This window comes from Filicampus tigris, chromosome 13 (assembly GCF_054856515.1).
Source record: "Filicampus tigris isolate MCC_2025a chromosome 13, RoL_Ftig_1.0, whole genome shotgun sequence".
In the NCBI taxonomy this organism is placed as follows: Eukaryota; Metazoa; Chordata; class Actinopteri; order Syngnathiformes; family Syngnathidae; genus Filicampus; species Filicampus tigris.
Window position 1 is genome coordinate 16,040,471 of NC_141229.1, and position 12,185 is coordinate 16,052,655.

A 12,185-nucleotide genomic window follows, 5' to 3' on the forward strand; every position below is an offset into this window, starting at 1 on the left:
GTCTTTACTATTCCTACAATGTTTGCAAGAATGCACAGTTATTTTCCTTTTGGAAAGTGTAGAATATTATTTGTGCCCGGTGGTTTCTGTGTAGTCTGCTGTACTGTTTATAGCACAACCTCAATAGGCGCCACGGTCGCCTGTGCAGGGGCGACAACGGTGGGGGCAGCAGCTTTCATTGTTAACACTGAGGGCTTGTGTGTATGAGGAGAAAACCGGAGGCTTTGATGTAAAGCTCGGAGAGCATCCAGTCTCCATCCTCTCCCTCTTTTCTTTCTTGTTCTCCGAGGTTAGAGTTTATATCGCTCCCTCCATTCAACCGGCAGTCAGGGAAAAACAAGCCAGGGCAATTCATTACATTATCCCATTATATTTTTTCCCCTGTATGGTCAGGGTGAGTGAGGGTGTATGCCTGAAATATCCTCCAGGTTTCTTCAAGGAACATAATGGTCAATCTGTTCATCTACTTTCTGCCCATGAACTGCACAATGATTTTGCTCCACTGCTGAAAGCATGCGAAACAATTTTTTTTCTGGTGTCCGCATATTTTATTTGAAACTGTTGAATCGTTTAGTTTCTGAGTTTTACACAGCCCTAGAAAATGCATTCTGACATCATGGTGGAACTATTACTTGTGGTGTATTTTTATACGCTGCCAGATTCCTCCCTGACACCAATCACTCTAGTGGTTAGGCCTATCTCACTTCAAAATGTGCACTGTACACTGTAGAGCAATATTGTAACAGGGAACCTGACCCCTTCCTCCAAGCTAACAATATGCTGCTGATAATGTCACGGCGGTAGTAAACAGCAGCATGAAAGCAAGGTTGAAGACCTTGACATTAAAGTTGTTAACAATACAATAAGAGCGAGAGGTTTGCAGGGAAAAAAAAATCATTCACTTTCAAACTCTCTGAAGGACTTGTTCTGAAGAACACCAACAAAGTGGAGTAGAGATAGATGACTATTTTAAGGCTCATGCTGATGATAAGCTCAACAGGATTGATAACACAGGCAGATCGCGCACAAGAGAATGTCATATACAGTATATAATTGAAGATGCCAAATTAATCAGAATGTTACGGGACGCAACCTGCAAAAAGTAGGGCACATTTATTTGCTGACCCGCTAACCCAGTGCACATTACAGATTGTCATAAATTCTTTTTGGCCCATTTTATGCTGGGGGCCCCGAGTTTCTCTCAGCTTGGGGTTCCTGGGAGAATTCAATGAGGGCCACCCAGAGCTCAATTCTCAAAAAAGAAATGGATTCCCAATATCCACATGCATTACACATCCATTTCTCAATTTGCAGTTTGACACAAAACCAGATTAAGTGTAAAATCTCTCACACCACTCCCCCCACAAAAAAAAATAAAAACTGCACCAAGATTTGCCACTACCAAACTTTCACTTGTCATAATCCCACATTTGTGTGATATAATGATATATATATATATATATATATATCTATATATATATATATAGATATATATATATATGTATAGATATATATATATAGATATATATATACATATAGATATATATATTGTTATATATTGATATATATATATATATATTGATATATATATATATATATATATATATTGATATATATATGATATAACAGGTCTATCATATGATACAATGGTATATCACATGTAATGGCATTTTTATTTGAGTTTATGGACAATTCGTACTTCCATTAATCAGCATCAAAATATATGAATATGCTTGCACCAGATTTAGCAGAAAGATAATTTCCATCTTTAGTCCATCTATCATTACATTTCCCTCATCGCTACTGAGGGAATGCTGTAATTTCCCCCCCCTCTGCTAAGTAATATGCTCGCGTCGATCAGGATTTCTGTTTTCATTCGCTTCATTTACAGCTCAGCATAGAGAGCCAACATGGCCTCCATCTATACGTGTATGATAGTATAGAGTAGTATCCACCCTCATGGCGATAGTCGCCTCATCTCTTAGCTACGTACGTACTTCTCTTACATGTTGCCCCAAAAGGTCAGACTGAGCCATCACAGCCAGGCATTCAGAACAAGCTGAAAATCTTGTGTTCCTAAAATTCACCTCGGAAACAGATCATTTATTAGTGATTTTACTGGAAAAATGGTACGCATAGTTGAATGCTATTTGAAGGACTGTATTGTGTTTTTTTATTTTTTTTAAGACTTGTGATTTTCTGCCTTCCTTTTAAAAGTGATTATTGTACCTGATAATTTTAGTGGTAATCATTTCAGTGGAGTGTGCACGTTCTCCCCGTGCCTGCGGGGCTTTTCTCCGGGTGCTCCGGTTTCCTCCCACATTCCAAAAACATGCATGGTAGGTTGATTGGACACTCTAAATTGCTTCTAGATATGATTGTGAGTGTGAATGTTTGTTTGTCTCTGTGTGCCCTGTGATTGGCTGGCAACCAATTCGAAGTGTCCCCCGCCTACTGCCCGTTGCCAGCTGGGATAGGCTCCAACACTCACGCGACCCTTGTGAGGATAAGCGGTATAGACGATGGATGGATGGATGATATTGCCATTAATCTCATGTAATTTTAAGGAAAATTAATATATTGGGATATATATCGTTATCTGCATATAAAATACAATACCTACATTGTTTTTTACAGACTCTCTCTTGAAGGACTCTTTAAACTTCTAGACTCCATTGAAAGACGACTCCGTGGTGAACAGACAAGAGTGTATGGGACTTTTTCAATTGATGAAAAACAACTAATTCGAATTATCAGGTAAATGTCTTTTATGTAAATCTAATGTTATATTACAGTATTTGCAAATATTGAGAAAAACATTATTTTGCTGGTCAAGAGTGATTATGATGAAGTGCCATCACCAACATCCTTGCGTCTTTATCTCTGCGGTACATAACAGTCTTAAAGAGGAAATCAACCCAAACATATTTTTTTCTAGAATATGTTCCCAGCAAGCCCACTAGTTGACATTCTGATTAATATTGCGTTTGTGGAATATTAGTGAAGCGACAGAAGTGACAAAATGACCGCCCCCTGAGATGGCTAAAAGGGGTGGATTTTACTGCTTAACTCATATTCCAGTCAGTCTGTCAGAAGTCCGTTGGTCTGTTAGTCCGTCAGTCTGACCGGTCCGTCAGTCTGATGGAATACCCGCCTCTGCAAATGTCACACACTGCGCATGTTTTTCGGTATCGACAAGAGAGTTTGCAGTTGACTTTAGTATGTTCGCCTGACTATGGTGCAGGCAGCATCTGTTCACTTCCTCTCAAAGACAGTTTAAATGTAAGAGTGAACGGTCTTTATATCTGCTCTGCGACTGACTGGCGACCAGTCCAGGATTTGTCTCCTGCGGCACATGAGGTTTGTTGGGGAGAAGAGAGTTATGCAGGGTCCGACATTTAAGACTTTTTGGGTGGTGGCCCTTTCAGAAGCGGTACTGGTCCTTTATATTCATAATATAATGCTTTTAGTGAATATTTAGCATCTTTACACGATACAGTTGCATACATGCCTTTGACTGTGTACTAACCTCACTAATATGAAGGCATTGCATTTACACATATTAACATTATGTTTCAAAGGATAACTCAATGACAAAAGTATTAAAATATTGACTTTGCACTGACATTCCAACATTGCACAAGCACAACTTCGATTTAAAAAAAAACAACATTTTGATTGCTTAATAAAGCGTCACAATTGCTAACATGTCTGTCGCTCTCAACTCTTAGCTGTTCAGTGAGGTGGCTTTACATCAGGCAAGGCAGACTTAGGCTATTTTAGAAGTATCTTTTGACCTACCCTGAGTGTTTGCACATCGTTTGACTCTCCTTGTTGATCCGAACAGTTTATGTTGTGCTGCAGCGTGGAGGGACAGCACTGCGCACAGACAGACGTGCCTCTGTGCATCTGTGTGTGACTCCTCCTGCCGCTCTGACCGCTGCCCGCCCCAAAAACAAAACGTCTAATATAAAATTAACTATTCCTTTTCCATTTGACAAAATGTTTCTAGTGTGGGATTATTTGGTCACTTTGTGATCTTAAAATGTCAGAAAATGAAGAAAAACAACCTTTTGCCTCAATCCACCATCAGCTGAAAACCATCTGATCAGCCCCAATTTCTGATCATGTGATCAGATTCAGACATCCCTAGTTACAACACTCAGAACTTTATTGATTTCTGAATAAATTATATATTAATACACTTTTATTTTCTTGATAGCAAACATTTAATAACATTTTATTGTTGAAAGATCCAAGCCTACATACATGTGCACAAGCAAAAAAAGGATAAAAGATAAAACTTTGACAAAATGGCACTTTGGGCATCAAGTGAGATGGACAAGAACGGGTGGATGTTGCTGCTTAATTCATATTCCATAAACACAATATTATTATAATGCAATTTTTAAACTTAGTAGGGGCACATAGACTGTAAAGAAAACTTTTAACTTGACTTCTCCTTTAATGCATTGTTCTGGAGATAAATGATGTAACTTGGACATGGGTTGAAAAAAAAGGCAGCGATAAATTCCTTGGATGTACTAGGGTGGTTGAAAGTGATAGAAATGTATTAGCCCAAAGTAAAATACTATATTGCCAGACATGCTTCACTTGTATCATGTCTCATCCTCCTCCTTATAATAAGCTTGGGTTTTCCGTATATCAAACAAATATATATCGTCAACCTACACCTTCCAACAACCAGCTGCAATTAGGAATAAGAATAAGAAGGCCTTTATTGATCCTACAGTGGGGAGATTTTCATCGTTACAGCAGCAAAGATATAGGTCACACAGAGACGGCGGCATAATGTAACCGTTAATGTATAATATTAACAGCAAATATTCAGAATCAAAAACCAATGTAAATATACGCATTAACCCTGTGTATATACACACCAACATACGTCTACATATAAAGTATGAAGAAACACTTATTTAGCCTGTACAGAGGAAACAATTGTTTAAGTGACAGTGCTGCTGTGAAATATAAGGAACATCATTGGATAAGGCGGCACGGTGGTCGACTGGTTAGCACGTCCGCCTCACAGTTCAGAGGTCGTGGGTTCGATCCCGGCTCCGGCCTCCCTGTGTGGAGTTTGCATGTTCTCCCTGTGCCTGCGTGGGTTTTCTCCGGGCACTCCGGTTTCCTCCCACATTCCAAAAACATGCATGGTAAGTTGATTGGATACTCTAAATTGCCCCTAGGTGTGATTGTGAGTGCGGATGTTTGTCTCTGTGTGCCCTGCGATTGGCTGGCAACCAGTTCAGGGTGTCCCCCGCCTACTGCCCAAAGACAGCTGGGATAGGCTCCAGCACGCCCCGCGACCCTTGTGAGGAGAAGCGGTACAGATAATGGATGGATGGATCATTGGATAAGAGTAAAAATACAGTAGTGGGGAATGTTGAGTATTGCACAATATAAGGTCAGGTGTAGGACTACACAATTGCACTAATGTCTGCCAGATTATAGAAACTACCCAATGTTCTTGTTAAACAGTCCGACAGCAGCAGGCAAGAAGGAGCGGCGGAATCTCTCCTTTGCACAGCAAGGGTGTAACAGTCTGTCACTGAAGGAGCTGTGGAGTGCTGTTAGAGTGCCCTGGAGGGGGTGGGCCGGGTTGTCCAGCATTGGTGACAGTTTAGCCATCATCCTTCTGTCCCTCACTGAGTCCACCGAGTCCAGGTTAGCAGCCCAGGACAGAGCCGGCCCTCTTGACCAGTTTGTCCAGCCTCTTCTTGTCCTGGGCCGAGACACCACCTGCCCAGGAGACCACTCCCTGGAAAATGACCGATGCAACCACCGAGTCATAAAAGTTCCTGAGGAGTGTCCCCTGAACCCCAAAGGACCTCAGTCTCCTGAGTAGGAAGAGTCTGCTCTGACCCTTCCTATAGAGAGCATCTGTGTTGTCGCTCCAGTCCAGTTTATTGTTCAGATGAACACCCAGGTACTTGTAAGTTGAAACTCTCTCAACATCTGTTCCACGGATATTCACCGGTGCAGGTGCAGAGTGTTAGCGCCTACAGAAATCCACCACCATCTCTTTGGATTTACCCGCATTGATCAGGAGGCGGTTCTGCTGGCAGTAGTCCACAAAACCCTGCGCAAGTTCTCTGTACTACCGATCGTCTCCGTCTGCAATGAGGCCGACAATCGCAGATTCGTCAGAGAACTTCTTACGGTTGACAGGTAGGGGTGTTGTAGTTGAAGTGTAGAGGGTAAACAGGAAGGGATCCAAGACAGTTCCCTGCGGCGCCCCCGTGCTGCAGAGGAGCACGTCAGACACACAGTACTGTGTCCTCACATACTGTGGCCGGTTTGTGAGGTAGTCCTGGATCCACATAGTGAGGTGGTGGGCCACTCCCGCCCACTCCAGCTTGTTTCCCAATAGGGTGGGCTGGATGGTGTTGAAAGCACTGGAGAAATCAAAGAACATGATCCTCACAGTGCTCCCCGCCTTCTCCAGGTGGGAGAGTGAAGTTTGGAGGGGGTAGATGATGGCATCATCCACGCTGATGCCAGGCTGGTATGCGAACTGGAGTGGGTCGATGGAGGAGCTCACCAGGGGCCGCAGGTGGACGAGGACCATTCTCTCCAGGGTCTTCATCAGGTGAGACGTCAGTGCCACTGGTCTGAAGCTGTTGAGCTCCTTCGGGTGGGGGGTCTTTGGCACCTGGACCAGGCAGGATGTTTTCCACAGCCAGGGGACTCTGCCCAGCTTCAGGCTCAGGTTGAACATGTGCTGGACAATTCCACACAGCTGGTCTGCGCAGGATTTGAGGAGCTGGGGGCTGATTCCATCTGGACCCGCTGCCTTCCTCGCCTTCAAATTCTTCAGCTGGTTCTTCACCTGAGATGTTGTGAAGGCCAAGGCTGGGCAGGAGGGAGTGGTGGCTGTCTGGTGTAGCTGGGAGCTGGAGACTGGGGGGAAAAGAGGGGAGGGGGTGACGCACACAGCAGGGGGAGTAGGTGGGGGCTGCCGCAGGAGAGACTGAGCAGGGGCAGGCATTTGATCGAACCTATTGAAAAAGAGGTTCAGCTCATTTGCCCACTGCAGGTCCCCCCCAGCCCGGGTCTTGGGTTGGCCGTGGCCTGAGATGGTCTTCAGGCCCCTCCAGACTCCCCTGGCATTATTCAGCTGCAGCTGCTCCTCCATTTTCTTCCTGTAGGACCTTTTCCCCTTTCTGATCCTCCTCCTCAGTTGGAACTGCACAATCTTCCGCTCCTCCTTGTTCCCCGACGCAAAAGCCCTCTTCTTCTCCTTCAGGAGATCTTTAATGTCAGGTGTGATCCAGGGTTTGTTGCTGGAGAAACATCTTACTGTCCTAGTGGGTATGGTGTTCTCCATGCAGAAATTTATATAGTCTGTAACAGTGTCCGTTAGACTATTAATGTCTTCCCCATGAGCGTCATGAGCGCTCGGACAAGCCTATGCCGTGCCACCGTCTTTACTGTTCTGCCCTGCGCCCTTCCCCACTGTGTGCGCCATGAAAACCAAGCGTATGTTTGAACACACCGATGACTTGCTTATTAGGGGTGTGAAAGATCGACAGATTATGCCTTTGATAGTTTTTATATTTATTCATTTTCCACAGATATAATTGTGGGGCATATCAAAGTCATGTGTTAACGCCAGTACAGATGATTACTTCTCCCCCTTTGTGCTGATATCCACATTTCCAGTCATCAAGTGGACATCTTATGTTACAGCCTTCAGTCATGCCTCACTGTAATATGTGTGAAAACCTGCATGGATGTTTACGATGCATAGTGTGACGTGTGTGTGTGAGGTGTTAGCAGGTGTCGGATTTACTCCATGTACACCTGACCCACGGTCCCCGGCAATGGTTGTCTGCTCTCTATTGGACAGCCTTTGTGACAGTGAAGCAGACTTGAATGATGAGGACCTTGAAGCATGCGGCGCAGTGGTGCTTCATGAGCTCCAGAGGTTGTCATTGAGTACACAGAAGGGCTGCCTGCTACCACAGGAGCTAGTGAGTGCACATCAGTCCAGCACTGAGCATATGACAGTCAGGTAAGGGTCCTGCATCCACGGCAAATATTTTTTCCAATGTTCACTGGATTTATATTTTGTATTGTAGATTTATCACAACCGCAATATGTTTAGTTTAGGACAGGACAGGAAGGTTAAAAGACAGGAAAGAATATTATATGTTATGATTAAACTTAATTTTAGAGTGTTTTAAAATACATATCTTAATTTTATTCTCAAAGTAGAAAACAATACAGTTGAGGCGATGAAATTTTTTTTTTTTTTTTTTTTTTATAAGACTATGGGGGAGGAGATACACAATTTCAGCAGACACAGCCATTCAATATAGTCTACCTCCACAAATGTAAAGGTCATTTTTGGTGACACTTCCCGCATTAACACAGCACGGGTGAATGTCATGAGTAAATTAAAATGTCCTATCTACGACTTGCAGTCCTTTGGATAATGAGTAGTTATACACTGAGCCAAATCCATGCTCTGCTTCTCTACCCTATTGATTTTGCTTAGACCTTTCCTGCTATATTTCCAATGTAAAGAAAGCCATCTATCGTTGTCCTCTACAGTTGAAGATGGCTTTTAGATTTTTTTATTTATTTTTTATTATACTAATATAATTTCCTATTCAAACCATGGACCTTACTGTCATGTGTGGTGGGTCATCATTTACCAGAAATAGTTAAAGATTTGTACATTTAAAGTGTTTAAATGGAATATAACTTGAAAAATATGATAGCACTTATTTATATCTGTCAAATGTCTGACCAACCCCCCACACTCACCACAGCCTCGCTCCTGATGCTGCTCGGCTGTGGGATCGCTGGTTCAAGCACGCCCTTCTGCTCAAGGAGAGCCGTGTCCTTAGCACTGAGCGCTTGGTCGAGCTGTTCACGCCATTGCTGATAGAGCGTCATGCAGCATACCACCACCAGGTAGCGTTGGAGTCACATACAGTGCACTCAATTGGGATGTGACACTCTTCAGTTGTGTGTGTTTTTGTGTGCATGCATATGGGTGTGGGTGTGCTTTTTCTCTTTTTGTGCCTGTGTTGACCAAACCCTGACAAACAACTTTTGCTCTGAGGAGGTTTTTACTTGTGAGGACATTTTGGCCGGTCCTGACTAAGAAAATACTCAAGATGAGCCCGATTAGGCTGGTGGAATGTCCTCCTTGATTGCCAGTGCCAGTGTGGACACTTTTGTGCACTGCTGGTGAAATTTGATGAATGCAATCCAATTTTCTGATTGGCTAAAAGTCAGGGAAATTTTCTGATTGGCAGTTTCAGTCATATGAATGAATAGCGATGGACTTGAATAGGAATGAACGAAATGAGACAGTCAGTAGGTATGAATGCTATAGGTGAAATCTACAAAGTGAATTATTTTAAAGCCGTATGAACATCTTTGTAAACTTTTACATACCGTATAATGCACAATTGTTGTTGTTGTTTTTTAATACAATCAACATTTTTTATTTCTTTACATTTTGTATCACTGCAAATTTTACTTTATTCTCCAGGAGCAAAGCTGAATTGATTTAAAAAACAAAAACAAAAAAACCCCAAAAAAGTAATTGTAAAGTAATTTTGATAACATTTATTGTAGAGAGTTGGGGGGATAATGGGCATATCAATTTGTAGATTCAAAAGAGATGTTCCAGGTGCAGTTAATTATTTACAGATTGCACTAAAATGGATTGATGATATCACAAATGAAAGCCAATGTTATTTTCCTGAGCAAAACAAGACATTGTTAGAAAAAAAACCAAAAAAAAAACGAGTCCCTTCAAGTTTAGCTTAATGCCTATAATGTCAAGACAAGAGTGGATGTGGAAGACAAATTTAAGAGTTTATTCAGGACTGTCACCATATGAATCTGTTGTTTTACTGTATTATAAAATATTGAGCCAGGGCAATTTGGGCCATTTTATCTTGGCAGCCTTTACACATACAGTATTTGATGGGGATAGATCCAAATAAATACTAAGAGTTTTCATTATTTCCAGCTCTATTATTTCATTTGTTATTTATTTTTTTTTAATCGGGGTGTTCCTATGATCTTCTTTTGTTTCGCCACATAAGCAAAAATAATAAGATATTTGTCATTAATAACTTAATTTTCATAAATGTACTGTTATTCAATATACTTGGGGGATAAAACTGCCCTAAAGCACCAGTAGATGCAGGACTTCAGACTGCCCCTAAATCAGGGGTGTCAAACAAATTTTTGTCGCAGGCCTCATCAAATATCACTACCGTAGTTTCCGGGCTACAAGTGATTATATAAACCTCTTTAAAAAAAAAAAAAAAAACTGAAATAAGCCGCACCTTTATATAAGCCGACCTATGCATGTTGAAAACGTTTATATTTACTGCATTTACAGAACGATTATGAACTGTATATGTACATGTATGTACCTGAGCAGATTCTTTCCTAACAGTGCCTTTTAACACTGCAGCAACGTTGCTGATTAAAACAGAAGAGAACCAAGAGAAAATAAATAGTACTTATCTTCATTTCACTGCCGACTGCCGCTCCAGATTGTCAGCTAATGTCCACCAGACTCCACCATCTATTGTTCTACTACATTCTACATATGCACCTTTCTTGTTTTATAATAATAAAGTCACCCAATCTAACACACGACATGCTAAATCAACAATAGCATTTCACATCGAAACAACAGAACAGACGTAACATCAGCAAATCGCATTCATGTGCACTTCACGGACCTCTAGAAAAACATAAAATCAAAGCATTACAGCCCCTAATGCAGGGGTGTCAAAGTCAAATGGACGAAGGGCCAGATACAAAATTTGGCGACAAGACGAGGGCTGAACTGATAGAATGTTCATTGAAATTTTTAAAAATGTCCAGATTGGATCGGGTCCTTCACGCCTGCTGATGATGTCACGCTTTATATATCTGTAATATATTTCTTTGCGTGTATTTTTGTCACCCCCCTGGCTGTTGTGTTTTTATCTTCGGAGTTACTAAATAAAAAAATAAAATAAAGTACATTACTGCTACTTCCCGCGACCCTTGTGAGGATAAGCGGTATGGATAATGAATGAATGCTACTTTTGCGAGGCAGCTCGTACGTCACTTCTGTTTGCGTTTCTCCTGCCAAACTGGAAACAATTTTCTGGTTGACTCGGGCTGCAAGATTGTATGAACTGTATATAATGTGAAGTAAAACGGAGAAGATCATATGATTGGTATGATGTCTCCAGCTGATCCTATTTTAGAGTGGCAAGGTATGAATGTGGGTCAGAAAACACAGGCCCGTATTCCACTTGACACGTCTATTTATTGTGGTCTGCAACAACACAGACAAAGAATAACCTAGCAACATCATCCAATGCATATTCATTTGTTAACAATATGCTTAAACATTACAATTCATTGTATTAAGAAATTAATCAGCCAAACAATACATAAAATACACATTCACACGTTTCATCACTAGAATAGTTAGCATATGAGCCAAAATAACTAACCAGTGTTCATCAACGTGACATCACTCACAAGAACATATCCAGGCTATTATGTACAGCAGTTACCTGACACGAACTTAAATTATTAAACTCACCTTTTAACATTTACACACAACAACAAACGTGGTGAAACACGGGAAATCTGCAACTACTGAGTTTGCTGGCACGAACAAACTACGAGCTGAGTCGAAGGAGGAAAGAGAAAAAAAAGTCACTCACTATCAACACTTAGCGCTCGAATAGCGTTCAATGCCTGCTCACAGTGTGGGACATCTCAGCACGATGTCGAAACTCAATGAATTTATCAAATGCCAACAATTACTAATAATAAAACAACGTGAGATTTCTAACATGAAGTATTTCTAATAAAGTGTGTTTTACCCCAAATAACTTTTCACCACAGTCTGATTCTGAAAGCCACGAAAAGTGACGTGAAGTCTTCAGTCAGCATGTAGAACAGCCATGGGGTGGCAAACATTGATGCAAAGAAATATATTACAGAAATAGTGTAACGAATTGGATTATCTGTGTTGTGGTCTAATTTGTGTCTTGCCACGTTGTTTTGTTTCAGAGGTTAATGAATGCATCGCGCGGCTTGCTGGATGGGAGGGCATGCGAGTGAGAGTAGCGGAGGACGAACAGGAGAGCTGTTGCTCTTTTTTGACTGAACGGTTG

General features: G+C 41.6%; 1 protein-coding gene across 3 annotated transcripts in view; it reads left to right on the forward strand.

Annotated features, from left to right (window-relative positions):
- The window catches only part of kiz (kizuna centrosomal protein), a 48,365-nt gene that overhangs the window by 5,279 nt on the left and 30,901 nt on the right, over positions 1–12,185 (forward strand). For all 3 annotated transcript variants that reach the window (XM_086050557.1, XM_086050556.1, XM_086050558.1), the window contains exons 7-9: positions 2,638–2,757; positions 7,874–8,038; positions 8,802–8,946. In XM_086050557.1, coding sequence (XP_085906683.1) covers positions 2,638–2,757; positions 7,874–8,038; positions 8,802–8,946 — 430 coding nt within the window. The remainder of the gene's footprint in view (positions 1–2,637; positions 2,758–7,873; positions 8,039–8,801; positions 8,947–12,185) is intronic.